General features: G+C 44.1%; 1 protein-coding gene across 1 annotated transcript; it reads right to left on the bottom strand.

Annotated features, from left to right (window-relative positions):
• Positions 1–1,396: 1,396 nt before the first annotated feature.
• LMAN2 (lectin, mannose binding 2) lies at positions 1,397–8,578 on the bottom strand. Its single transcript, XM_072146270.1, has 8 exons — positions 8,352–8,578; positions 6,230–6,348; positions 6,033–6,150; positions 5,379–5,458; positions 3,877–4,038; positions 3,648–3,762; positions 3,443–3,562; positions 1,397–2,251 (listed from the first exon to the last, which is right to left on the bottom strand). Exons 1-8 carry the CDS (start codon positions 8,491–8,493, stop codon positions 2,091–2,093), a joined length of 1,017 nt encoding a protein of 338 aa, XP_072002371.1. The 5' UTR covers positions 8,494–8,578; the 3' UTR covers positions 1,397–2,090.
• Between the last annotated feature and the right edge of the window lie 18,893 nt (positions 8,579–27,471).

The following is a 27,471-nucleotide window of genomic DNA, read 5'->3' as shown; positions in this document are numbered from 1 at the left end:
AGACGTCCATGACCGCACGGAACGATACACTCTGTGTTACAGCCCGGACACCGTGCATTTCTAAGGAGAGAGGAGAACACAAAAAAAAAGTACAGTACAGAATTGAAGCTTTTCTACTCCTGCCCTCAAAAAAAGTTCCTAAAATTTTCAACAATAGGGGATACCAACCCCAAAATGGTAACACTGGAAAAAGCATCTCATCCCGCAAAAAAAAAAAATGCCGTCACATGGCCCCAGTAATGATAAACCGAAAATTTTATAGCCTACAAAAGGGGCCAATGAGGAAACTAAAATCCAGGCAGCTGCCGGGCGCTCCTTCCCTTCCCTTGTATGGTAAATTTTATCTTTTGGAAATGTGTAAATTTTAGGGCTAAATGAACGTATAATCAGCAGAAATTTACCACTAAAATGAAGTACAACATGTGGGGAAAAAAACAAAACAAACACTATCTCAGAATCATTTTGCTAAGTAACAGTGTTCAAAAGTTATAACCATATAAAGCGACGCAGGTCAGAATCCCCCATCCCCCCCCCAAAAAAGGAAAAAAAAAACAAAAAACGGGCTGAGCCTTAAGCTGTAAACTGCTGCGTCCTTAAGGAGTTAAAAAATGGTCAACAACCTAAGGTTACTGCCAGAGATTGGCAGCTTACTTCACTGAGGCCACGCGCCTTGGTGACACTAGTGACCCTCAATCACGATACCTTATGCCTTGTCACAAAATGTTAAAAACTGTAAGGTTTAACTAAAATGTATCCGATTTAAAAAAATGGGTTGTCCAAGATTAGCCCAAAAAAAAAAAAAAGCAAATTTTTTCAATAAACCACTTCAGCTTGTGCCTGGCATTGCAGTTCAACGGGATGGAAGTGAATAGACCGAAGTTGCAATAACATACATCACCTGTAGACAGATGTAATTATATTATTGGAATAAAGCATCCATGTTTTTCAAAACCTGGACAACCCATTGTATGTGGAATTTGTATAAAAGCAGAATACACAATTCTGTTGCAATATGCCATAACTTTAGTTAAACGCTAGAAAACTTCTTTGTGAACTTCCATATCCCAGTAGAACAGCAGAAAAATAATAGTGCTGGCTATATACAGCCATAGGGTATGAAAATTGATGAAGTGCAGCTTGATTTCCCTCAGTCACTCTCAGGCAACGATTATGTACACTGAGCATTCTGTAACATCATAGAAAACAAAAGATAAAAACAAAAAAATTACTGTATCTTCAAAAGTGTGTTCTATATGTTTATGTATAGACTTTTATATGCCTTTGGGTTATGCTTCCTAATATGTTTTTATCCAAAAACAAATCTTAATAATAATCTAAATCTTAAAAATTTACTTAAAGAAAATGTATAGAGAAAACGTCAGCTACAACACAGCTCTTTAATTTTTTTTCTTTATTCGGTGGCCATTGTGATTAGGGCCAAATATCCTAACACCTCCGTATTCGTGTCAAATGCAGTACCAGAAAATCATTCTCATGGATTTACAAGATATGTAGTGCAGACCGAGGCGAGATTCTTCCTTCTTCACTTTTTTTTTGTTTGTAAACATTTTACGTCAGCAAGAAACTCAGGATACGGAAATCAAACTAGGATCGACGGTTTGTAATCTCGACTGTGAGCGGCGCTTCTTGCACGGAGCAGCGATTCCAATCCACAGGATTGAGTCGCCGAATAAGTGAACAGATATCAGAAGACATTAAAGAAAGCGTCACTGAACATCCCTTGCGAAAGTTTGTAGATGTAGCATTTCAAAAAAAGTCTGAAAACTATGCAGCCGCTTCTCTTCCCAAAAATAATATACTTAATGCACACTCCAGAAAAGTAAGACAGTCCTATTAAAAAAATAAATCAAATCAATCAGACCTTCCTCAAAAGAAACAAAAAGGTCCTTAAAAAGTGATTGTTCCTCTCCCACCCGCTTTCTGATGGCATTTATTCCCATAAACAAAAAAAGTATGAAAATACCACTTAAATTATCTCCTTAATACCCACAGAAGAAACGTCTGTACAATCCATATTTCTTAGGGGAAAGTTCACATTTTGGCATTGGGTATATTGCCAGAGCATTCAGTTAATAGAAACGCTTGTTTCTTTCTTGTCGTTTCTGAAACACGACGGCTCCCACCACAGCGCAGACTATAATTCCCAAGAGAGCAGCGAGCAGTAGTAGAAACACCTTCCAACCCGTCAGGGGGCCGCTGCGGAAGTTTCCAGTTGGATCATCCACATTATCTGGAAGTCAAAGAAGAAAAACAGGACACAAAATATTAACTAAGGAGTAACTGCAGACATAACCAGCAGGATGGGTTACATTCATGCCAGTCAGTGTTTACATTGGTCATGAGCCAGATTACACATTGCCATGAACAGGATTTTAAGAAATCCTGCTACAATAGTAATCTGGATTCTGCACAGCATGCTGGTATATGCCCTGCAGGATATTTACAATATTTCCAATGTTTAATAACATAGTAAATAATTTTCACCATCCCAAAAATCCTAGAGGGATTCTGGCGGCAGCTATGACCATACAAAGCTGAAGAAAATGTTAGGCATTAGTCCTGGAGAGCTGTGTAATCATCTGCATGCATGTTGTTAGTAGCAGTAGGACTGTGAAAATGCATTTATATCCCAGGCGTGTAGCTGGATCTGGAGCACTGGTGTGCGAGAACTCTGTACACAGGCACTTCCTTGCCCCGTGTCACTGTTGTAACTGGCTTCTGGTTAGATATTACAGCAGAGGGAAGGGGGATACACAGCTCTCCAGGGCTGCTATCAACTGTCTGCAGCTTTGTATGGTCTACATAGCTAGTAAACGCCATATAAATGCAACAAAAGAGAAGAGCTGTCACCATAAATATAGGCAGCAGCACGGAATGAAGCAGGAAAAGTTGAGCAGATTCATATGTAGTTTTATGTAAAAGGTTCCGTGATAGATAGATATCCATCCATTTTTTCTATTTCTTTTTTGTGGGATCGATGTCAAGGTTCCAGGATTTTGCACCCAAGTCACATTTTTAATATAGGTGCTGCTCCCCATATATTATATATACATGGTATATTATATATACTTTCTAGTTTTTTTTTTAAGATGTATATAATGAGGTTCCATCAGTCATATAAAGAAAGGCTGATACTGATCACAGATAGGACCAGTCTCTACTTATCTAAGGTTTAAATGCACCCAAAATTTAGATATATAAATAATTCTCTAATGTTTTCTACATGGTGCCAATAACATACAAAGCAATACTGTAATATTTTCAATAAGGAATCACTATGGTTTTATTCATCTATGGAACCTTGGCTCATTTTTGAAGGAGAGCAACATCTATAGTGTGCAGTACCACACATATATTTTTTCTGTTAACAAAAACACACCAAGTAACATTCAATAATGGATTCACAGGTAAACCCACACACCTTTCGGAGACTTCAGCAGGCTTACACTGGGCTCTATCTTTGTCCAGTCAATATTTTCATCGTCCGGTGAGTGCTCGACCATAAGTTGGTACAATTTCATGGAAATTATATCATGATTATCTATATCACATAGAAAATAGGGAAAAATAATGGATTAAGTGGGACCAACGCAATGAGACAGTAACAGATTGAAAACAGGTCTGACCTGACAAGTCTCCAGTTGCTGCAGTTGCTCCAAAATAGTATCCTGTTGGTAATCGAACGCCCGAAATATCAAGACAATTCTTCCATTCATTTTTACCTTCAATGTCCGTCATTAGCTTCAGAAAAAAAAAGGTATATTAGGGTGCAATACTTAAATGTAACACCATGATACTACACGTAACCGTATATAATATCAGAGTTTAATGTTAATGTACTGAGACTTTTCTTACTGTAAGACGTCCACGAGAGTATCGAATAGCGAGAAATGTGTCCTGGTTACTATTGCGCAGATCAGCCGTACAGCCCGCCAATTCCACTGTGCGCCCATCCTTGCCGTGGTCGTACTCCAAGGAGCCATTGTTTACCATGACAGAGATATAGGGAAAGACACGCTGGAAAGAGAAAGTTACAATCAGGTTCTACAGGTTCTTATTCCAAGTAACGAAAGGAACCTTATTGTACTTCCTGATGGCACTATTCAATGCTAAGAAATATAGTAAGCTGCACAATTCATACATTCCTACACCCCCTGAGGGCTTGGTTGCTAGGGAATTTATTGTGTGTATGTTGCCTTTATTCTGTGGGTCAACAAATCTTTCTAATTAATTTACACTGTGTAAAGGAGTGTAAGGAAAATAATAAAATAACTAATAAATAACTAATATAAACTGAAGACTGAATAAAAAAAAATAGGTCCTCTTAGGGAAAGGGGGCGATTTAGAAATTGTAGCATGTACCACCAGAAATCATGGGGAATCACAGGTTCCTCTTCTGGGAGTCCAAACTGTGAGGCCCCCCCCTGTGTCCTTTTCTGCTGAAATACAGGCAGTCCTCTACTTAAGAACACCTGACTTACAGACAACCCCTAGTTAAAGACAAGCCTATCTTCCCACTGTGACCTTTGGTGAAGCTCTCTGAATGCTTTACTATAGTCCCAGACTGCAATAATCAGCTGTAAAGTGTCTGTAATGACACTTATTATCCATGGTCCAATTACAGCAAATAATTTTGAAACTCCAATTGTCACAGGGGAAAAAAAAAAATTTGTCTGGATCTACAATTATAAAATAAACAGTTGCAACTTACATACAAATTCCTGCCTGTATATGTTCTTGGATTTTCCAAAACCAACTCAACACATAGCAGAAAAAGATCCACCCATGCACAGGATTTACAAGTTTGAAGTTGAAAATATTTTTTTATTACCTATAAACCTCAAATGGATATTATACTACTCAAAATGCTGTTTTTTTATCCTGCTTGGATGCACAACCAATCACTAAGGTGAAGGAAGCTATAAGGGACTGTTCTATTAGGACAACATTTTCTCCAAAACGCAACTTGAGGATTTTCTGCTAAGGGCTGGTTTGGCATCTAAAACCCCTGGAGACCAGCTGAATTTGTCAGAAATCAGCAGATGGCACACACTGCTCCTGCAGCAGGGTGAACTATGGTAACATTTGCCCCCCTCTAGATATCAGTCTAAATCTCCATGACAGCCACATACCAGTGAGGCCTAGATCTCCTTTAAGAGCCGATTCAGAAATCCCAAACTATATTTATATGCGGCTTACATGGAGTTTTTTTTGTGAGGGAGTTAAGATGGCTAGCTTGATATCTACACTTAGCGTTAGATTGCTATGTTGCTCATTATCTGTAAAAAAACAAAAAAAACAACAAAATGCTTGTACATGGGGTATAAAACAGCAAAGTTAGAAACTCTTGCACTCACCTCTGTTGTTTCATCATTCGGATATGTGTCTACAAAGACTGCCAAACCATGAAACTTGTCTTGGTTTCCGAACACAGGACCTTAAGAAACATTATGTAAATTTTCAGTGCTAAGGGGTATAGAAAGTGGCAAGAAAGGACAGGGAGAAAGCGCTAATAGTGTGACATCTTAGGGGGTAACAGATGGACATAAAGCTGTAGATTGTGCTCACCGTTTTAGGTTGTGCTGCAGATAGGCACAACACTATTGTAGGCTTTGTGGTGATCATTTTTGTCTGGTGCTGCCTCCAGAGGATAATCTCCTAAATGGAGTTGCCAAACTCTATAGGATGTGGTGAAAGTGGTCTATTATTGGGGTCCAAAAGGAGGTGAGTATACTAAAAATTTTTATTCAAGGTCTTTAAAACACAACGCGTTTCGGGGCGTTCTACCCCTTTCTCAAGTGAACAAAAGACAGATGCCGACATCTGTCTTTTGTTCACTTGAGAAAGGGGTAGAACGCCCCGAAACGCATCTTTCAGGGTTAGGCTGACCAGGACGTATTTAAGGATTGTCGGCCGACAATATGTCTACGTTGGACGTCCAAACCTCAAAAGAGGACATCAAGTCCGCTCCTCTCTACCAACTAGCAAATCAGCTCCATCAGAAGAGTCACCTGGTTGTAGACGATCCCTTGCATACCACAGGGCAAAGCCGTCTCCATGAAGGTTCTTTTTTCCTGCACCATGGATGCGGAAATGTACATGCAATTCCCAGTCCTTCAAGTAACAAGGCTACGAGGAAAACATTATGATAAACATTCACAAATACAATGTTATAAAATAAGAACACACATAAACCCCTAAAACTTACCATACTGTTCCAGATAGAACCCTCCTTACTCCGCTCATCTGGCGTCAAGCGCACATACTGACTTGTTAACATTGTACTCCCCATGAAATCCCATAGTGGCATGGAGCTGGAACCTACACCTACAACACAATAACATTATAAAAATAACTATTTTGTGGAAGTGCAGTGGCCACATAGTGATGTTTCTAAAAATACAGGGTAATACACATATTATCAAGCTACATGTATCCACAGTATGGGGAATTGGTGACGAGACTCTAGGAATCCAACCACTGGGACCATTTTCAGTAAATACTTGTTATTATTAGAGTAATGAAAAGTTAGACAATTTTTCAATATACTTTCTGTATCTCATGGTTTTCTAAATCTCTGCTTGCTGTACTTCTATAGAAAGCTTCTCTATTTACTTACAGTGGATACAATCTTTCCATGGTGATGTGATGGACATACAGGTGCACAAGCCATTATTATCATTGAGAGTCATAAAAGTTGTGTGATATAACGGCACATGCTCCTGCAGATCTATCACATCAGCATAGACAGATTCTATCCACTTGAAGTAAAAAGAGAAGCTTTCTATAGCAGGTATGGTATTGGAAAATTGTATAACTTTTCCTTACATAAACAATTTTTTGCTGAAAGTGGACAACCCCTTTAACTTCCATGAGTTACACAGCAGTAAATGGAGCAGATGTCCCATATATACACACCATACTTCCCTGTCATCTGTCATACTCCACACAGTACCTTATGGCAATGTATAGTAATGTTATGTAATGTAATGTTCTTATAAAAAACACTTTTATTCAACCCCTTGATAAAGTCAAGTAGCTTGACTTGATGTGGGAGCTCCTCAGCGCCTCTCCTCCCCTTATAATACTAACCCGGACCCCTTACACAGCGACATCACTTCACTGAATGACTATGCCTGTGCAGGGAGCAAAAAAAAGGAAAATATAAAAGGTTTTTATTTTTCATTAATGGTCTACTCTAAACCATCCCACCTATGGATGGTTTAGTGTCACAGATCCCCCTGACAGATTCCCTTTAAGTAAACACATTAATTTAAGTGTTTTTCCCATTATGAAAAAAAATGTGAGGTGCTGGGGAAAATGGCTGCTTCCTACTGGCTATCCGATGTGTATTCCAACCTACAAGTGCACTGTCACAGTAACATCACCCTAACTGCTACTGAGGAAAGGGGACTATTATTAAAGTAAAAACAAACCCAGAAATCTCATACGCACCTACGATCGGCTGCAGGTCACTGCCCAAAAACAAAGGATCAGGCAATGTACATGACCAGTACCCAATGTGTCACCAGAGAAGATTAGGAGAAGAATCTGGAGGCCCCATACATTAGCTGCTCACAGCGGATCCGTCCAACATTAATGTGAATGGGGGGTTCTGTACTGCAGAGATGGGGACAGGACGGGCTAGTAACCAGCGTATGAAATGTGCCAATTATCTGGAAGGGTCATTTCTAATACCCCGCCCCATGTAAATCCCTGCATGATCGGTACAAGCAGATCTTCAAAGCAAAGCAGCCTGCAGCACATCGCCCGGGCAGAACAAGAATGTGCTTCTGAATTTAGGGCGAGGGAAGGACCTAAGGAGGGATCATTCCTGCTACTTGCACTTTGCCCTCAGTAAAAGACAGAAGCAAAGAATCAGATGCTGCACCAGACTGACAACTAACACGGCTCTGCTACATCAGCTCCTGCACATGTACCTGATCACATTTCACCTGCTACCAAGGATTCACTTTATACAGAGGACTGTGAGATAAATCACAGGAGACACAACCCCAACTACTATTCTCTGTTACATAATAATAATCTTTTCTCATTACACTCCATATGATAAACATCAACAGACAAGTGGGTGTAACCTGTGTGACACTGATCAGACACACCCGCAGAAGTTATGAGTTTTGGGGCACAGTGCAGCCCTAGCAGAGATGTCCCATCATACTGGGGAGTGCAGGAGAATACAGACATGACCGCAGGGCTCTGGACCGCACATGTGAACAGTCTCCAGTCCTCAGTCACTGACTGCACGTCCGCCCAGTGTAAGTGACAGTTCACACACACAGGAGTGATCGCAGTCACGCTGCCCTTACCCTGGTACGGCTTGATGAGCGAGTGCTCCCTCTTCATGTATTCACTGTTCCCATCTGTAAGATCTGCGGCGGCGCCGTGTGACAGGAAGCCCAGGAGCAGTGACTGCAGGAGCAGGAGGACCGGGCTACGCGCCGCCATCATGAGAGATGCTATTTCCTACTGGGCTCAAGGAACTCAGGTGACGTCCTGATCACGTGACCAGAGTTTTGTTGGAGGAGGAGCAACGCTACAGTTTACATAGTCGTGTCTAGCATGGAGTTGTTCTTGGTAGGCATGATGTCACGGGAAGGGGCGTGGCCTTTCCAACTAGGGCGTGGCCTATAACTATCTCTACCTGTGCTCAATGTGGTATGCTGAGAAATGTATGGAGGAGAGGATGTGCAGGACGGTAGTGTCTGACTACAGGTGTATGTATGGAGGAGAGGATGTGCAGGACGGTAGTGTCTGACTACAGGTGTATGTATGGAGGAGAGGATGTGCAGGACGGTAGTGTCTGACTACAGGTGTATGTATGGAGGAGAGGATGTGCAGGACAGGAGTTTCTGACTACAGGTGTATGTATGGAGGAGAGGAGGTGCAGGACAGGAGTGTCTGACTACAGGTGTATGTATGGAGGAGAGGATGTGCAGGACGGTAGTGTCTGACTACAGGTGTATGTATGGAGGAGAGGATGTGCAGGACGGTAGTGTCTGACTACAGGTGTATGTATGGAGGAGAGGATGTGCAGGACTGTAGTGTCTGACTACAGGTGTATGTATGGAGGAGAGGATGTGCAGGACGGTAGTGTCTGACTACAGGTGTCTGTATGGAGGAGAGGATGTGCAGGACAGGAGTGTCTGACTACAGGTGTATGTATGGAGGAGAGGATGTGCAGGACTGTAGTGTCTGACTACAGGTGTATGTATGGAGGAGAGGATGTGCAGGACTGTAGTGTCTGACTACAGGTGTATGTATGGAGGAGAGGATGTGCAGGACTGTAGTGTCTGACTACAGGTGTATGTATGGAGGAGAGGAGGTGCAGGACAGGAGTGTCTGACTACAGGTGTATGTATGGAGGAGAGGAGGTGCAGGACAGGAGTGTCTGACTACAGGTGTATGTATGGAGGAGAGGAGGTACAGGACGGTAGTGTCTGACTACAGGTGTATGTATGGAGGAGAGGATGTGCAGGACAGGAGTGTCTGACTACAGGTGTATGTATGGAGGAGAGGATGTGCAGGACTGTAGTGTCTGACTACAGGTGTATGTATGGAGGAGAGGATGTGCAGGACAGTGGTGTCTGACTACAGGTGTATGTATGGAGGAGAGGATGTGCAGGACAGGAGTTTCTGACTACAGGTGTATGTATGGAGGAGAGGATGTGCAGGACTGTAGTGTCTGACTACAGGTGTATGTATGGAGGAGAGGATGTGCAGGACTGTAGTGTCTGACTACAGGTGTATGTATGGAGGAGAGGATGTGCAGGACGGTAGTGTCTGACTACAGGTGTATGTATGGAGGAGAGGATGTGCAGGACAGTGTTGTCTGACTACAGGTGTATGTATGGAGGATAGGATGTGCAGGACTGTAGTGTGTGACGACAGGTGTATGGCAGGAAAGACGGCGGTCCAAGGCAGGCATGAAAGGCTTGGCAGGATAAACGGCGGTCCAAGGCAGGCATGAAAGGCGTGGCAGGATAGACGGCGGTCCAAGGCAGGCATGAAAGGCTTGGCAGGATAGACGGCGGTCCAAGGCAGGCATGAAAGGCTTGGCAGGATAGACGGCGGTCCAAGGCAGACATGAAAGACTCGGCAGGATAGACGGCGGTCCAAGGCAGGCATGAAAGGCTTGGCAGGATAGACGGCGGTCCAAGGCAGGCATGAAAGGCTCGGCAGGATAGACGGCGGTCCAAGGCAGGCATGAAAGGCTCGGCAGGATACACGGTGGTCCAAGGCAGGCATGAAAGGGTCGGCAGGATACACGGCGGTCCAAGGCAGGCCTGGCAGGATACACGGCGGTCCAAGGCAGGCCTGGCAGGATACACGGCGGTCCAAGGCAGGCCTGGCAGGATACACGGCGGTCCAAGGCAGGCCTGGCAGGATACACGGCGGTCCAAGGCAGGCCTGGCAGGATACACGGCGGTCCAAGGCAGGCCTGGCAGGATACACGGCGGTCCAAGGCAGGCATGAAAGGCCTGGCAGGATACACAGCGGTCCACGGCAGGCATGAAAGGCCGTGGTGTTAGAGGCAGGTTTGGGATCACACTGGACAACAGAAATATTCCAGTTCAGAACATTTGCAGGTAATGGGCTTCAAACTAAAGAATTTAGTAATACCTCAGCCTTCATCCAGTTGTCAGAAGGATGGTGTCAGAGTTCAGGATGCATGGATTCACTGGACCACTGTGTTACAACTGTGTTACTAGCCGACACTTGGGACCGTAGTCTAAGTGGGTTCAGGAACACAGGCGCACAGGACACGGGAACTCAGGAGCAGGAACGCAGGATACACAGGAACACGCAGGATACAAAGGAACGCTAGAGACACAGGAATGCAGGAGAATCGCAAGGGAGCTTTTTCTGGAAGAGGTAAGCTTAAGTAGAATTTCCAAAAATGGCCAGTGCTGATTAGCGGTGTGTTGGCCTGAGTTTTGGTGCAGGCGGACGCCCGAAGCAGGGACTGTCAAGTCTATTCCCAGATAGTTTTAAGGTCTGGTACCAACTCTTCCACAGCAGGAACATCAGCAGACACGGAGAGAGGTAGGGGTGGAGGTGGATGTCTTCCATACACAACAATGAAAGGAGACGCACCGGCAGACTCTGAGTCCAGGGAGTTATATCAGAACTCTGCCTATGGTAGCAAAGTGGACCAGTCGTCCTGAGGGGCAGAGACAAAATGACGGAGGTAACAGCCCAGAGTTTGGTTAACTCTCTCAACCTGTCCATTAGACTGCGGAGAAGAGAAGTCCAATTTCACCTACAGCTGATTACACAGGGATTGCCAGGAGTGGTCTGGACTACTCGGTCCGAGATCACGTGCAACGGAAATCCATGTAGGCGAAAGATGTGGGTGAAGAACTGGCTGGCGAGGCGTGGAGAAGACAGCAGACCTGGCAGAAGAACAAAATGAGACATTTTAGGAAAACGGTTGGTTACCACCCAAGTGGCAGTGTTTCCTGATGAAGGTGGGAAGTCCGTGATAAATTCCTTAGCCATGTGAGTCCACGGGCAGCTGGGTATCAGCAATGTTAGAAGAAGACCACCAGGTTTTAAACATGGCGGCTTATTCTGGGCATAGGAAGCACAGGAACTCACAAAGTCCCGAACATCTTTGGCCAGGTCTGGCCACCAGTAGAATCAGGAAATGAGGGCGAGAGAGTGCTGCACCCCAGGATGCCCTGCCACAAGCGAGCAATGTCCCCAAGTCTGAACTTTCCTCCAGAAAGCAGGTCACGCGTAGGTCTTGCCAGGAGGTAGATGTCGAAGATCCACAGGCGCGGCAGTACCAGCCGCTCAGGTGGGATGACATGCCGAGGAACCGCATCCTCCCCAATGACATCGGAGGCACGAGAGAGGGCGTCAGCCTTGATTTTCTTTTCAGCCGGGTGGAAATGCATAAGGAAATTAAAACGGGAACAGAACAGTGACCACCGAGCTTGGCGTGGATTGAGTCGCTGTACAGTCTGGAGATGGAAGAAAGTTTTTATGAAGAGTATAGACACTGACTGGATGACGAGAACCCTCCAGAAGATAACACTGTAGTAGTAATTGGCAAAGCCCAGGAATCTCTGGATAGCTCGAAGTCCCACAGGACGTGGCCACTGAAGTACTGCAGACACCTTGGCAGGATACACCTGGAGTCCCTTGTACGAGATAATATATCCAAGGAATGGAAGACTCTTTTGATGGAATTGACACTTCTCAAGCTTGGCATAGAGGTGATTGGCCCTTAGGCGCCTGAGAACTTGCTGTACATGGGCCCGATGGGATTCAATGTCTGCACAGAGAACCAGGTTGTCGTCCAGGAAGACTACAACACAGGTATAAAGTAAGTCTCTGAATATGTTGTTGACAAAATCCTGAAACACCGCAGGTGCATTGCAAAGACCAAAGGGCATAACAAGATATTTGAAGTGCCCATCCCGAGTATTGAAGGCGGTCTTCCGTGCATCACCTTCACATATGCGGATGAGGTTATATGACCCCTGCAGGTCCAACTTGGTGAAAACCTTGGCACCACGTAAACGATCAAACAGTTCTGTGATCAGGGGTAGTGGGTAGCGTTTTTTCACTGTGACTTTATTGAGACCGCTATAATCGATGCATGGGCAGAGAAAACCATCCTTCTTGGATACAAAGAAGAATCCTGCACCGGCAGGGAATGAAGACTTGCATATAAAGCCATTCTGCAGGTTTTCCTTAATGTAGGCCGACATTTCCATGGTTTCAGGAACCAAAAGGGGGTACACTTGGCCCCTTGGAGGAGATGCACCCGGCAACAAGTCTATTGGACAGTCATAGGGTGGGTGTGGCGGCATAGTCTCTGCTTGCTTTTTAGAAAAAACATCTGCATAGTCCGCATAAGGAGCAGGGAGACACACCAGAGGCATGGAGGACTCTGGAAGTGAAACGGAGAAGATGGGACAAGGCAGTTCCAGACAACGTGACAGACATTCCTGTCCCCAGCAGAGAACTCCCCCTACCCCCCCCCCCGTCTGCCAATCAAGCACCGGTGCGTGGCGCTGCAACCACGAAAGGCCCAGAAGAACTGAAGACGAGCACCGGGTAAAAAAAAAAGTCTTTCCTTGTGCAGGACCCCCACTTGTAGGCATAGGGGTTCAGTGCGGTACTGGATCAAATCCCAGAGAATCTGCCCACTGACTGAAGAGATGACCAGCGGCTTCTCGAGATGGTCTCAGTACCATCTTTCTGTGGTCCAAGGCAAGATTCACAAAGTTTCCAGCTGAACTGGAATCCAGGAAGGCAGAGGCTGAAAACTGATCACCCGTCCCAGAGCTGAGTAGAACAGGTATGATCAGACGTGGAGCAGCTTTGTTCTCACCTAGGGTCGCTTCTCCTAAGAACCCTAGGTGCATGCATTTCCCGGACGCTGAGAACGCAGTGGACAAGTCCTAAGGAAATGTTCCGCTCTGGCATAGTAGAGACATAGGTTCTCCTGAAGTTGCCTGGCTTGTTTCACGGAAGACAGCCGAGCTCTGTCCACCTCGTCTGCAGACGGTGTGGCCAGAGGCTGGAGCAGCCTTTGGAAAGCTGGAGCCAAGCGAAATAGACGTAGTGGACGGACTTGGGGATGTTCGTGACGTAACTCTTCGGTACGCTCCCTAAACTGCACGTCAATCCTAGTGGTCAAGGTGATGAGACCACTCAGGGTAGACGGCAGGTCACGAGCATCCAATGCGTCCTAGACCTGAGGAGAAAGACCTTTCCTGAAGGTTGCGGACAGGGCTGCATCGTTCCAGGACAGTTCCCATGCCAGGGTACAGAACTGGACAGCATACTCTCCTACGGATAGACCGCATTGGCGCATGTTCAACAATGCAGTCTCAGCGGAGGAAGCTTGTGCAGGTTCTTTAAACATGGAGCCGTACTCCGCTAGAAATGCCGTGAGAGTAGCCGTGACCTGGTCGTCTCTGTCCGAGGGAGGGGTAATCCAGGCCAGGGCCTTCCCAGAGAGGCTGAGGATGAATGCCACCTTGGATCGCTCCATGACAAATTGAGACGGCATGAGTTCTATGTGCAGGGAGCGCAGGATTATAAAGCCCCTGCACATCTTGGGATTGTCATCATACTTGCCGGACATAGACAGCCATAGCCAAGGTTCAGCGGCAAGAAGACAAGCCGGGGTAGCAGAAGCTGCGGGGGCAGACTGAGGAACCTGTTGCTGGGTGGCTAGCAACTAGCACTTGTTCCAGCTGTGCGCGTTGAGCATTTATCTCCAGGATTGCTGGACCACGATGGTGGCAAGGTTGGGCCGACTGGGAAGGATCCATGGCTGGATCTTACTGTCAGAGTTCGGGATGCGTGGATCCACTGGACCATCGCCGGAGGTGTTACTAGCCGACACCTGGGAACAGAGTCTAAGTGGCACCTGGTCTTTACCAGAGCCCGCCGCAAAGCGGGTTGGACTTTCTACGGCAGAGTACCACCAGGTCGTTCCACAGGTATGACTAGCCCGCGGTGGCAGCCGAGGTCGACGTACCTTAGGATGTGACAGTCTCGTGGTCAGGTCCAGGCACTAGGTCAGGGCAGGTGGCAGAGATGCAACGTCAAGGTCCAGATGGGATCAGGAACACACGGGAGCAGGATACACAGGAACACACAGGAACGCTGGAGACACAGGAACGCAGGAGAATCGCAAGGGAGCTTTTTTTTAAGGCTGTGAGGCTCAAAGATCTGGCAGGACTTGCAGGAAGAGGTAGGCCTAGATAGAATTTCCAAAAAGGGCCAGCACCAATTAGCAGCGCGCTAACCCTTTAAATCTCTTGAAGCCGAAGTCGGGAACGCGCGCAAGGCCCAGTTTGTCGAAGCCGGGGCCTGTAAGTAGCGCGGGCGCCGCGTCAGCGGGGGGACAGAAGCATGGGTTGCGGGATCACCCATGATAGATGGAAATAGAATCCAGGTTGGCTCTGCTGCTTGGGCAGCAATCTGTGTGCAGAAAGATGAATCTTCCTGAAGGATTCTTAAAAGTCAGACTGCCACTATGGACAGTGCTGCTCCCAGCTCCTGCAACCCAATGGCAATGCTGGCACTGGGCGCCTTACTACAGGACAGAAGACCCCACTGTAGAGACCAGACCAGAGGAAAGGTGAGTATTTTTTTTTTCTTAAAACCTGGAATGCCATAAAAAGGGGAGCATTAAAAAAGGGGGCATTAAAATAAGGGACCTTATTAATGGGGGCATAAGGAGAGGGGGCACTATCAATGGAGGCATTATTAAAGGTGGCATTAGGAGCAGGGGCACTATAAATGGAATAATGGAGGGAGAATTTTAAAAAAGGGCTCATAAGAAGCGGGCACTATAAATGGTGGAATAATGGAGGGAGCAAAATAAAAGGGGGCTATAAGAAAAAGGATACTATACCTGTGGCATAATGAGAGGTTGTATAATAAATAGGGGCATAAGGAGAGGGGGCTTTATGAATGGGTCCTAGTGAGAGATGGTGGCCCAATGAAAGGGGGCATTATGAATGTGGGCGTAATGAGACATGGGGGCATAATGAGAGGGGCCATCATGTATTGGATAGAAGGGAGTTAAGTTTGTAAGTTCGGCCCTCTAAAACCATTCCAATGTCTTATGTGGTCCCATTATAAAATTAATTGCCCATCCCATGTCTAGACATTTCTGGAATATTCTGAGCCTTCCAACCAATCTCAAGGCTGGGATTCTGCAGGAAAGTTACATTAACTTCAAACATAACAAAATAAATAGCACTTTAATTGTTTAGTGGCAGGCATGATGTAATAAAGATGTAAACACTACTTTTGGGCAGTAGATGGCAACAAATGATCACTATTGGATAGCTATACTATAAGTTGAATATAATATAGTATAAAATGATTCCTTGGGGGGAAATCATAGCTTTAAAGGTGATTTACCCTTAAAGGTGCTGAATTTAGTGCGATTGTTAAAGACCATAGTCCAGTCCTCCTGAATTACCTCTATAGTGGTAATTGTTTTTTTAACCCCACCGGTAATACCCTTCGATCGCTAAATCATCGCTCCCCATGGCGTCATCGGGGAGCGCCGATCTGTCTCTGTGTCATTTGTTGCAATAAATGATCAAATACCCATATATTGTACTATAGAAGTATATGTAGGATCATGTTATTAGCGGTGGGGGTTTGCTGCAATATGTAACAAACCCCACCTCTGTATGAAGAGGGCACATACAGAGCCCATACAGGCGGGGAGTGTTAAGGGGTTAACAGTTATTAACAGTAATAAACAGTTATTCCTGGCATGTCACACGGTTGCATACACCAAAGTTTGATAAAGTTATTAGCACCAGAAGATTTGAAGGCAAAATGAAGATTTTATTTTTGTACAAAAGGTTTTAATTTTTGTATATGTATTAAAACACATTAAAACCTATATAAATTTAGTATCCCCATGATTGTACTGACCCAAAGAATAAAGCAGACGTGCCATTTGAGGTGCACTGTGAAAGGCGTAAAAATCAAGCCCACAACAAAATGGTGCAAATGCGGTTTTCACCAATTTCACTGCATTTGGAATTTTGTTCCCGCTTTCCAGTATATGGCATGAAAAATTAAATAACATTCTTTGCGAAGTGCAATTGTTACACAGAAAACAAGCCCTCATACAGCTCTTTACATTGAAAAATAAAAAGTTCTAGATTTTAGAATGTGGGAAGTGAAAAATAAAAACTCAAAATCGAAAAAGGGCCTGGTCATTAAGGGGTTAATGACTTTATTCCATTTATTGCCATGGCACAAGTTCCCCAAGCAATAAGCTTATGAGCAAGGATTGGTAAAAGTGGTCAATAAAAACTCACATTAAATGAACACAGGGAGCACAGGAAGAATAACTAGGTAGCTGTTCTCCTGGTCGAAATGTAGTTTCCAACCCCATCTATAGTATGAAGTACTTTTGGGGAGCGTGAGAAATAAATAACACCCTCCTTGGTCTTGCCAATGTTTCGTTTAAAGGGGTTTACCCACAAATTCTCAATCCCAATGTGGAGACCCCCACCGATCACTAAAACGAGTGGTCTGATAGGGACCCACGTACCTCAGTCGGAACCTTCGTCGCTCCATGAGAGTAATGAAGCAGACAGGAGCCGACGTAAATTGCTGAATTTTAACGCCGCAATTTTAACACCCCCTTTTATCGGACTCCCTACTTATAATGGCCCCATTTCTGTAGCCCCCTGATTGAATGTCCCCTCCATGAATATCACCACACACAATCCCTGCTTATTTTTCACTGGGTAAAATAACTAGAACCAAACATATACAGTAGAACCACCATGAGCATAGGGGGGCTCGCTGCCATAGACTAGAATGGGGAAAAAAAACGGAGACTAAAAAAGAATCAGTTTTTCAGGGAGAGGGTCTTCTCAAAGGGGTGGTCTTATGTAGAGGTTTAATTGTACTCAAACTTCCCTGCTCCTTCGTGCAGCAGTATGTGGTTTTGATAATTAAATCATTGCATCTGCCAAGCTAAAGGTCCAGAATAAATGTATTTTTTATGGAACTGTTTTGGGCTACAGAAGTGACAGGACTGTTGTATTATATAAAGGACTGTATGTAGTAATGGAAAGGAATCATTTTATTTCTTTTAAAAGGGCTACAGATAGTTGTAAGGGTGTTTTTATTGTCAAAAGACACATTCAATAGAAAATCAATAACATACAACATCAAAAAAGTCATATTTTCCTACCCCCACCCTCTTCCTTTCTGCCTGGTAAGAACATAATCTTACTCACTGCCATTTCAACTAACGACAATCAATAACGCATCTTTATGCTTTGTTAAACATCCTTTCATACTGTCATGTCTGCGCCTGCTGTCTCCTCTAACCGTGCTGGTAGGTTTAGGAGACACTGAGTTTTTCATCATCCTGCAGTTTGAACTAGGTTCTATGGCTGTCTGACCTGATGTCTGCGACACCCCTCACTGATTCTGTCTTGCAAGAGTTAACACTGTGGATCTGTAATTTGTTTGTCTCTTCACACCTTACTCAAGGAGGGAAAATCACCCAGTTATTGGCCTCCGTTTAGGGGGGACCCAATAAGTAGGTAGGAACAGATTGGGGGTCTCAGTGCCAGGGCTCACTGTCCTTGTTTGTGTCCTGCCATAACATATATAACTTTCCAATTTTTTTCCACGTTTTTTCCCAGCCTTTAACATTGGGTATATAGTCATTCATCCAATTTGTTACTATCAAAAGTTTAGCAATAAATAACTTTTTTATCAACTCTTTTTCTATCTTTTTAGTTACTTTTACCTCTTGGACATTTCCCATATACATACATTAATAGAGAATTGTGTATTTAATCCCATTTCCCTATTAATTCTTTCTCATATTTTCTAATATTTATACAAGCCCATAATAAATGATCAAAATCCGCACCATTCACAACACATTTTGGACAACTTGAGTATTTGGCTTTATCCCATTTACTCAGCACAACCGGAGAGTAATATATTATTTTAATAATGTTGTACAGGCAGATAGAGTCTGTAGGTTTGTTCTTAAGTTGAATTCGTATGTAAGTCAGAATTGTATACCTTATCATTGTAACCCCCAGACAAATTTTTTTTGGTCTCTGTGACAATTGGATTTGAAAAATGTTGGATTGTCATAAGAACCAGGATTAACAATAAAGCTTAACTGTTAGAGCTGTTTATTGTAGCCTAAGGCTAAAGTACAGTAAATTGCCAACATCCAGAGGTCCGTTTGTAACTAGGGGTCGTATGTAAGTCAGGTGTTCTTAAGTAGATATTGGTACTTTATTGTAGATTAGTCCTAGGCTACAATGATCAGCTGTAACAGTTATCAAATGTTTCTGCCTGTTGAAAAGAACACTTAAAATATTAAATTTTATTTCAATCAAAATTTAAAAAGGGCCACTCTTCAGCCACTAAAATTTCAATATTTCAGGTAACTCAGTGTATGTTTTGGGGATCGGGAATATGTTACTATTCTCATTCAAATGTATCGCCCCCTTGAACATACAACTGACTACAATATGTGTCACACACACGCAGTCATAATTTAACCAGTTTAGGTCACTACACACTGCTGGCACACAGTCCACCTGTAGAGTGCTATTCACATTGCTATACTTTGCACTCTATCTAATCCTATATTGTCCTCCGCCTGACGCGTTTCAACACTCCCCTGCAGGGGAAGTGTGTCATCAGAGGCTTTTGGATGTAACCTATAGGATAATGCCGATGCACAGAATCATATTTGTGTGTGCATCGGTCGGCGTCACCCGGCACTATCGAGGCCGTGAACGCGCGCGGCTGATCGCGCGAAGTATAAAGGGGAAGCCACGCCCACAATGGGAGGAGCAACCTCCGGCAGTGGCCAATCGCGGCAATCCCCCAGAAGAGGGCTTGTCCCCTGATTGACAAGTAGAGAAACCGAGGACATCGCGACTTCAGCAGTATCCGTGAGTATACCCCATAGTCGCCGATGCAAATAGCGATCCATTTAATTGTGTTACCATGCCTAGAACTGTTTATACATGCACGGCCCCCACATCGGATTGCATTAGATTATTTAAAAGAGTAATTGAGGATCGAATTGCGGTTCCCATACACCTTAATCTGACATTGGTAGTTCATGAGGGCAAAAGAAATATACAGTAAGAGATCCAGAATGCAATACAAATGTGTTCAAATCCCAATTAAAAGAAAGCAACAAGAGGGAACAAGATATTTTGGAACGAAGAATGCTATACATGAAATGTGACATCCATTCATGAGATGGAGTAGAGCTTCCTATGAGGATTCATAGGAAACAACTATAGTTTATTTGGTCATTCAGGCCCATAGGTTTCTCTGTGGCCAAAACACAGATCCATCTCGCCTCGCGTTGGAGGAGGACACGATCAAAGTCCCCTCCACGCGCTGGAGGTGTCACTAATTACACCCCCTGGAATTTTATACTTAGGGGATCGCCATTATGATTGTCCCAAACATGACGGGCAATCGTGGTGTCTTTGGAATTTTTGATGTCCCTAACGTGTTCTCGGATTCGCACCCGGAATTCCCTAAAAGTCTTTCCAACATACTGGATGCCGCAGTGACATGCCGCAGTGACATGTGCCAAGGTAAATCACCCCCATACTTCTAAATGGCTGGATGAAGCAAGGGAAGTGTTTTCAGGAAGGGATCTAGCATTACAATCTCAGACCTTAAGTATTACTTCTACCTTCAAAAACCTGACCAATGTGTACAAAGACCATATTAGGAGTTGGTGGGAGGTACAGTCCTTAGAGACCTATCTCAAAAATAAAATAGTACCGAGGGGTCTACGGATCAATATCCTCCCATCGACTAGAATTAGATCACCTGACTTGATGAAAAAATGGGAGAAGGAATCCATTGAATCGTCACTGAGGCTTATGAATTTATTGTGGGAGGAGGAAAAAGCGCGTCTTGAGATTACTTCCAAAAAACTCAAAGACAATATTGAGGCTGCAAAGAAATTCTCAGGGAATAGTGAGTTTGAAAATAAGGAACTTACCCTGCAGCGCAATATTGAGAGGTTCACGGCTCAGATAAAAGAAAGAAAACACTTTCAATTCTGCCGTGACACAGAGGACTTTAAGGAGGGCAATATTTTCAATTTTACCAGCCCTACTAGTGGCGACATCGAGTCTGAACCAGAACCCTCATCCTCTGATTGTGAGGCTTCAGATAGTGACTCCCAGAGAAGAGCTGTATCTTCCCCAGGTAGACAACATCAATACCAAACTAATAGGGGTGGTGCAGACTTCTCCTCTAACAGGGGAGGGCACAGAGGTAGAGGACGTGGTTCAAAAAAGGCAGTGAGAGGGGTTTTTTTAGCCCGGGGCCCCCGATCTCAGAGTACATGGTCAGGAGAAAACCCAGATAAATCAAAGGGCCAGTCCAGTTACACCTTCTTTTCCACTGAGGAATACCCTACAGATAATTAATCTGTCTCATAGAAATCTAACAGTTATGGAAAAGAGGGTTCTGAGCTTAGGGCTTTCATTTGTGCCCACACCTGGATTTGATAGATTTAACTGGGTTAAAGATTTACAACTCTTTATTAGAAGACTCAAATGGAAAAAATTCTTCGTCCAACATAATAGGAGACAGTGTTTGGAATTAGGATTGGAGGAGAGTGACCTTGAATGCCTGGATGTGATGACTGATCTAATCAATGAAAATGAACGGGACCCAGGCAAAGGGCCTTTTACTAACTTTAAAAGGTCTTCCAAAAAATTCCCCCCTGTCAGTAATGACTCTCCACTGGATGTTTTTTTGAGTTTAGTACTGGAGGATCTAAAGACCTTAGATGCGAATTTTAAGAGCTCGCAACACAACATCAGCAGAGGGGAGCATGAATGTATCCAGGGCTTGATGAATGATGACACGATTGTCATAAAGCCCTCGGACAAAGGGGGGAATCTAGTCATCCTTAATAGAGAAATGTATATCACTATGTGTAAGAATATTTTGAGGGATAAGGTATGTTATCGGGTGTTAGAAACGAACCCCACCACCGCATTTACAAATGCCCTCATGCACATTCTTGAGGATGCGAGGTCCCGTGACTTGATCAGTTCAACTGAACTTGATTTCCTCACACCTAAACTTCCGAGGATAGCTACATTTTATGGGTTACCGAAGATCCATAAGGGGTGTAATCCCCTAAAGGGTCGCCCGATTGTATCGGGTATTGATAGTGTGACCCAAAATGCTAGCCAGTATGTGGACAAAATCCTTCGTCCCTACGTCCTGACATTACCGTCATACGTTAGGGACACCATGGATGTTTTGAAGAGAATTGAGGGAATATATGTTGACTCCGAAACACTTCTTGCATCATTGGACGTTGAAGCCCTCTACAATTCCATACCCCATGACATCGGGTATCAGGCAGTGGGCACTTTTTTGAGAACTAGAGGGACTCAATTTGATGAACATAATGGGGCACATTTACTTACCCGGCCCATTCGCGATCCAGCGGCGCGTTCTCTGCACAGGATTCGGGTCCGGCTGGGATTTAAGATGGTAGTTCCTCCGCCGTCCACCAGGTGGCGCTGCAGCGCCGAAAATAATCTTAACGCCCCGGAATGCACCATCCCACAGAAGGTGAAGGTGAGCGCTCCCCAAGCGACACATTTTCGGCAATTAAATGCGGCGGTTTTTCCGAATACGTCGGGTTTTCGTTCGGCCACGCCCCCCCGATTTCTGTCGCGCGCATGCCGGCCCCGATGCGCCACAATCCGATCGCGTGCGCCAAAAACCCGGGGCAATTCATGTACAAGCGGCGCAAATCGGAAATATTCGGGTAACACGTCGGGAAAACGCGAATCGGGCCCTTAGTAAATGACCCCCAATGAGTTCACACTATCACTTTTGAGATTTGTGCTGGAGCACAATTTCTTTACCTTCAATGGCCGATTCTACCACCAGCTCAGGGGAGTTGCTATGGGGAGCCCTTGTGCTCCCACATATGCCAATCTCTTCCTGGGCTGGTGGCAGAGGGAACTGGTCTTCCAAGAGAATCTGGAGGAATTTACGTCACACGCTCTCCTATGGATTCGATTCATAGACGACGTCTTGATTCTATGGAGAGGGTCTGTGGATTTATTTAATGAGTTTGTTGCTACCTTAAACTCGAATCAGATTGGCCTTTTCCTCACCTCTGAAATTCAATCTCATACCATTTCTTTTCTGGACCTATCCATCACAAAAACAGAAACGGGTAGGCTGAGCACCAAGGTGTATAGGAAAACCACAGCAACAAACTCCCTTCTGGTGTGGAACAGCTGGCACCCTAAAGCGCTGAAACGTGGTATACCGAAGGGACAATATCTCAGGATTAGGAGAAATTGCTCAGACATGGCTGAATACCTATCAGCCGCGGCGGACCTCAGATTGAGGTTTAAAGATCGCGGGTATCCAGATGATGTTCTAAAAACTGCGCATCAGGCTGCCATCACCAGTAATAGGGATGATCTCCTTGTCCCTAAAATTAGGGATCCCTCGCCAGGTACTGCAAGGATCATAGGGACCTATGACTCTCAATACCAACAAGTGAGGGACATCCTATCCACCCATTGGAAAATCCTGAAATTGGACCCGGATATAGGGGACCAAGTGGGTGATGTCCCGCAAATTACTTACAGAAGAGGTCAAAATTTGCGGGACAAACTGGTCCATAGTCATCTGGGACCACCCACGGTCAGTACATGGATGCCTAAACCACCGACTGGCACCTTTAAATGTGGGTCATGTAAAGCCTGTGAATCTATTGCCATGAGTAGATCATTCACCAGTACATCAACCAAACGGGTGTTCAAAAACAGACAATTTATTAATTGTAGAAGTATGGGGGTGATTTACCTTGGCACATGTCACTGCGGCATCCAGTATGTTGGAAAGACTTTTAGGGAATTCCGGGTGCGAATCCGAGAACACGTTAGGGACATCAAAAATTCCAAAGACACCACGATTGCCCGTCATGTTTGGGACAATCATAATGGCGATCCCCTAAGTATAAAATTCCAGGGGGTGTAATTAGTGACACCTCCAGCGCGTGGAGGGGACTTTGATCGTGTCCTCCTCCAACGCGAGGCGAGATGGATCTGTGTTTTGGCCACAGAGAAACCTATGGGCCTGAATGACCAAATAAACTATAGTTGTTTCCTATGAATCCTCATAGGAAGCTCTACTCCATCTCATGAATGGATGTCACATTTCATGTATAGCATTCTTCGTTCCAAAATATCTTGTTCCCTCTTGTTGCTTTCTTTTAATTGGGATTTGAACACATTTGTATTGCATTCTGGATCTCTTACTGTATATTTCTTTTGCCCTCATGAACTACCAATGTCAGATTAAGGAGTATGGGAACCGCAATTCGATCCTCAATTACTCTTTTAAATAATCTAATGCAATCCGATGTGGGGGCCGTGCATGTATAAACAGTTCTAGACATGGTAACACAATTAAATGGATCGCTATTTGCATCGGCGACTATGGGGTATACTCACGGATACTGCTGAAGTCGCGATGTCCTCGGTTTCTCTACTTGTCAATCAGGGGACAAGCCCTCTTCTGGGGGATTGCCGTGATTGGCCACTGCCGGAGGTTGCTCCTCCCATTGTGGGCGTGGCTTCCCCTTTATACTTCGCGCGATCAGCCACGCGCGTTCACGGCCTCAATAGTGCCGGGTGACGCCGACCGATGCACACACAAATATGATTCTGTGCATCGGCATTATCCTATAGGTTACATCCAAAAGCCTCTGATGACACACTTCCCCTGCAGGGGAGTGTTGAAACGCGTCAGGCGGAGGACAATATAGGATTAGATAGAGTGCAAAGTATAGCAATGTGAATAGCACTCTACAGGTGGACTGTGTGCCAGCAGTGTGTGGTGACCTAAACTGGTTAAATTATGACTGCGTGTGTGTGACACATATTGTAGTCAGTTGTATGTTCAAGGGGGCGATACATTTGATTGAGAATAGTAACATATTCCCGATCCCCAAAACATACACTGAGTTGCCTGAAATATTGAAATTTTAGTGGCTGAAGAGTGGCCCTTTTTAAATTTTGATTGAAATAAAATTTAATATTTTAAGTGTTCTTTTCAACAGGCAGTAACTCTTTCACACGTGAACACAAACTTTTCTATCTTTATTTTGTTTTGAAACAGTTATCAAATGTGTCTGTAATGAAGCTTTAGTCTTAATATTGACAACCCAACATTTTTAAAATCCAATTGTCACAGAGACCAAAAAAGTTCTGGCTGGGATTACAATGATAAAATATATAATTCCGACTTTCATACAAATTCAACTTAAGAACAAATCTACAGACCCTATCTTGTATGTAACCCGGAGACTGCCAGTAATTCTCTTTTCTTCAGACGATGTATAGTTGGCCTCCAATATTTCAAAGATATTCTTTAAATAACTATTCTATCTTCCATATAACATTTTAAACTTTTCTTATTGCTGTTTTTTTTTATATACATAACACTATTGGGCACCCTTAAGATTTGGAAAGTTTATCCCTCCTTTCAGCAAAGGCGATGTCATGAATTCCCAGACCAAACTGTTAAATATACTGATTATCCTCTATAAAAAATTGTCATCCAGCCATATTGGAGTATTTACATAGAGATATATTAATTTTGGCATAACTATAAATTTAATTCGGGTAATTTTTTCTATCTTGGATAGATTCAATTTTACTCTTCTGTTCTATAATTTTTTATTAAAGGTTTGTGTTAATTTTATGAAATTTTTCCACTTCCAATGAAATTTTAATTCCTTAATATTTAAATGACTCTTCTTTCTCCAAAATCTTCAGACCTGTTGTAATGTTTTTAGATGAAGGATTGATGTTTTTTGTTTCCTTTTCTGTAACTCCCTTCTTAAAGTGTTCCCTTTTCTGTAGCCACCTCCTTATATAGGCAGGCTGCAGAAAAGGGGACATCATAACACCCTCTTTTCTCTAGCCCCCCTTCGCCATTTATAATTGCCACTATCTTTAGCCAGGGCTAGTTTTAGACAGAGAAGGGCCCTGGGCAAAACTAAAAGTGAGGCCCCAAAGTAAAACTATATTTTGAACCGTCACATTCAGTACAATAATAGCACTTTGCAGTTTACAAACAGTAATATGGTGAGGTACTCTGCAATATGGGATTTACAGGGGATCTGACAGATGGATTTGTTTGAGGGCTGTTTGTGGACAAAAATTTAAATAATAAACTTTTGTACTCACCGATGAGGCACATCGAAATGCAGGAAGCGAAGTTGGGATAATAATCTACAGCACAGTGAATCCAGGCTGTACTTCCCTGTTTCACATGGCGGAACGCACAGGCACAGGCACCAAGCAGAACAAGGAATAAGGGAAATAAAAATTCCTCAGGGGCCCGTTGGTGGTTTAGTGTCCCAAATCACCCTGACAGTTTCCCTTTAAGGAAAATTTAATAGGAGATGATTTGATAGGTAGATGATTTGATAGGTAGATATACTCGTATATACTCGAGTATGAGCCGAGACCCCTAATTTTAACACAAACAACTGGGAAAACCCATTGAGTTGAGTATAAGCCGTGGGTGGGAAATTCATTGCTCACAACCTGCCCGCCCCCTGAAGTACACAGCCTGCCCAGCCCCCTGGAGTATACAGTCTGCCCAGCCCCCTGGAGTATACAGCCTTCCCAGCCCCCTGGAGTATACAGCCTGCCCAGCCCTCTGGAGTATACAGCCTTCCCAGCCCCCTGGAGTATTCAGCCTTCCCAGCCCCCTGGAGTATACAGCCTTCCCAGCCCCCTGGAGTATACAGCCTGCCCAGCCCCCTGGAGTATACAGCCTTCCCAGCCCCCTGGAGTATACAGCCTTCCCAGCCCCCTGGAGTATACAGCCTGCCCAGCCCCCTGGAGTATACAGCCTTCCCAGCCCCCTGGAGTATACAGCCTGCCCAGCCCACTGGAGTATACAGCCTGCCCAGCCCCCTGGAGTATACATAAACCAAAAGAAATGGGCCATACATGAATCAATTCAATACGTCATCTGACAGTGATGTGTACCAGAAAAGACAAAAAAAGCTCTTTAAGTGATAACATGAAATACCCAAGGAGAACAACAAAAGAGGAAAAAGAAAACAAGGCTACAAATAACTAGTGAAAAATCATAATCTTTATTACAAATAGAACCCGTAATATATATATAAAATTAGTGCATCGCAGGACGAGACACACACAATGCACACCAGGTATAGGCCCTGAATAGGCATAGTATAAAGAGAATGGTACAAATAGTAAATAGTACAAAATCAGAGAGACAGATGTAATGTGGCCAAAAGTAGCACAATGCAAAAACCAATGTAAATATAAATGCTAAATTAGCAATGGTGTAAGCAGTGTGTAAGGCTACCAACAAGTATAGGCCAGAAGTCACAGGAACGCAAACACAACCAGTGGTATACAGATAGACGAAGAGTGGCGAAAATAGCGCTGAAGTGACAGAAAGGAGGACAGACTATTAACCGCGTGCAACCCCGACGCGTGTTTCAACTGCAGCAGGTCTTTGTCAAGGGATGACCCTTGAGGAAGCCTGTGTATCAGGCGATGCGCGTGGGGACTCCATCTCCATATCAGATAGATTGGTACTTGTACTTACCTGGTAATGTAACCCTATATTCAATGATACTTTATTTTGCTATGCATTGTTGTTCATTGTTTTTGCTCAGTTTTATATAAATTGTATTATCAGCACGAAAAACCCTTTTGGTACATTCTCTGTGGTTGATATAGATGAATTGTGAATTGCATTCTGAGTATGGATTTTGTAATTGAATCAAGCCTAGCTGGTTTTTAAGTGTTTTTAATGACACAAGTTTATTGTAAATAAGTAAATTATTTTTGTCCA

This window comes from Engystomops pustulosus, chromosome 4 (genome assembly GCF_040894005.1).
Source record: "Engystomops pustulosus chromosome 4, aEngPut4.maternal, whole genome shotgun sequence".
In the NCBI taxonomy this organism is placed as follows: Eukaryota; Metazoa; Chordata; class Amphibia; order Anura; family Leptodactylidae; genus Engystomops; species Engystomops pustulosus.
The sequence above is the reverse complement of the archived record's forward strand: the minus strand, read 5'-3'. Positions and strand labels throughout refer to the sequence as shown.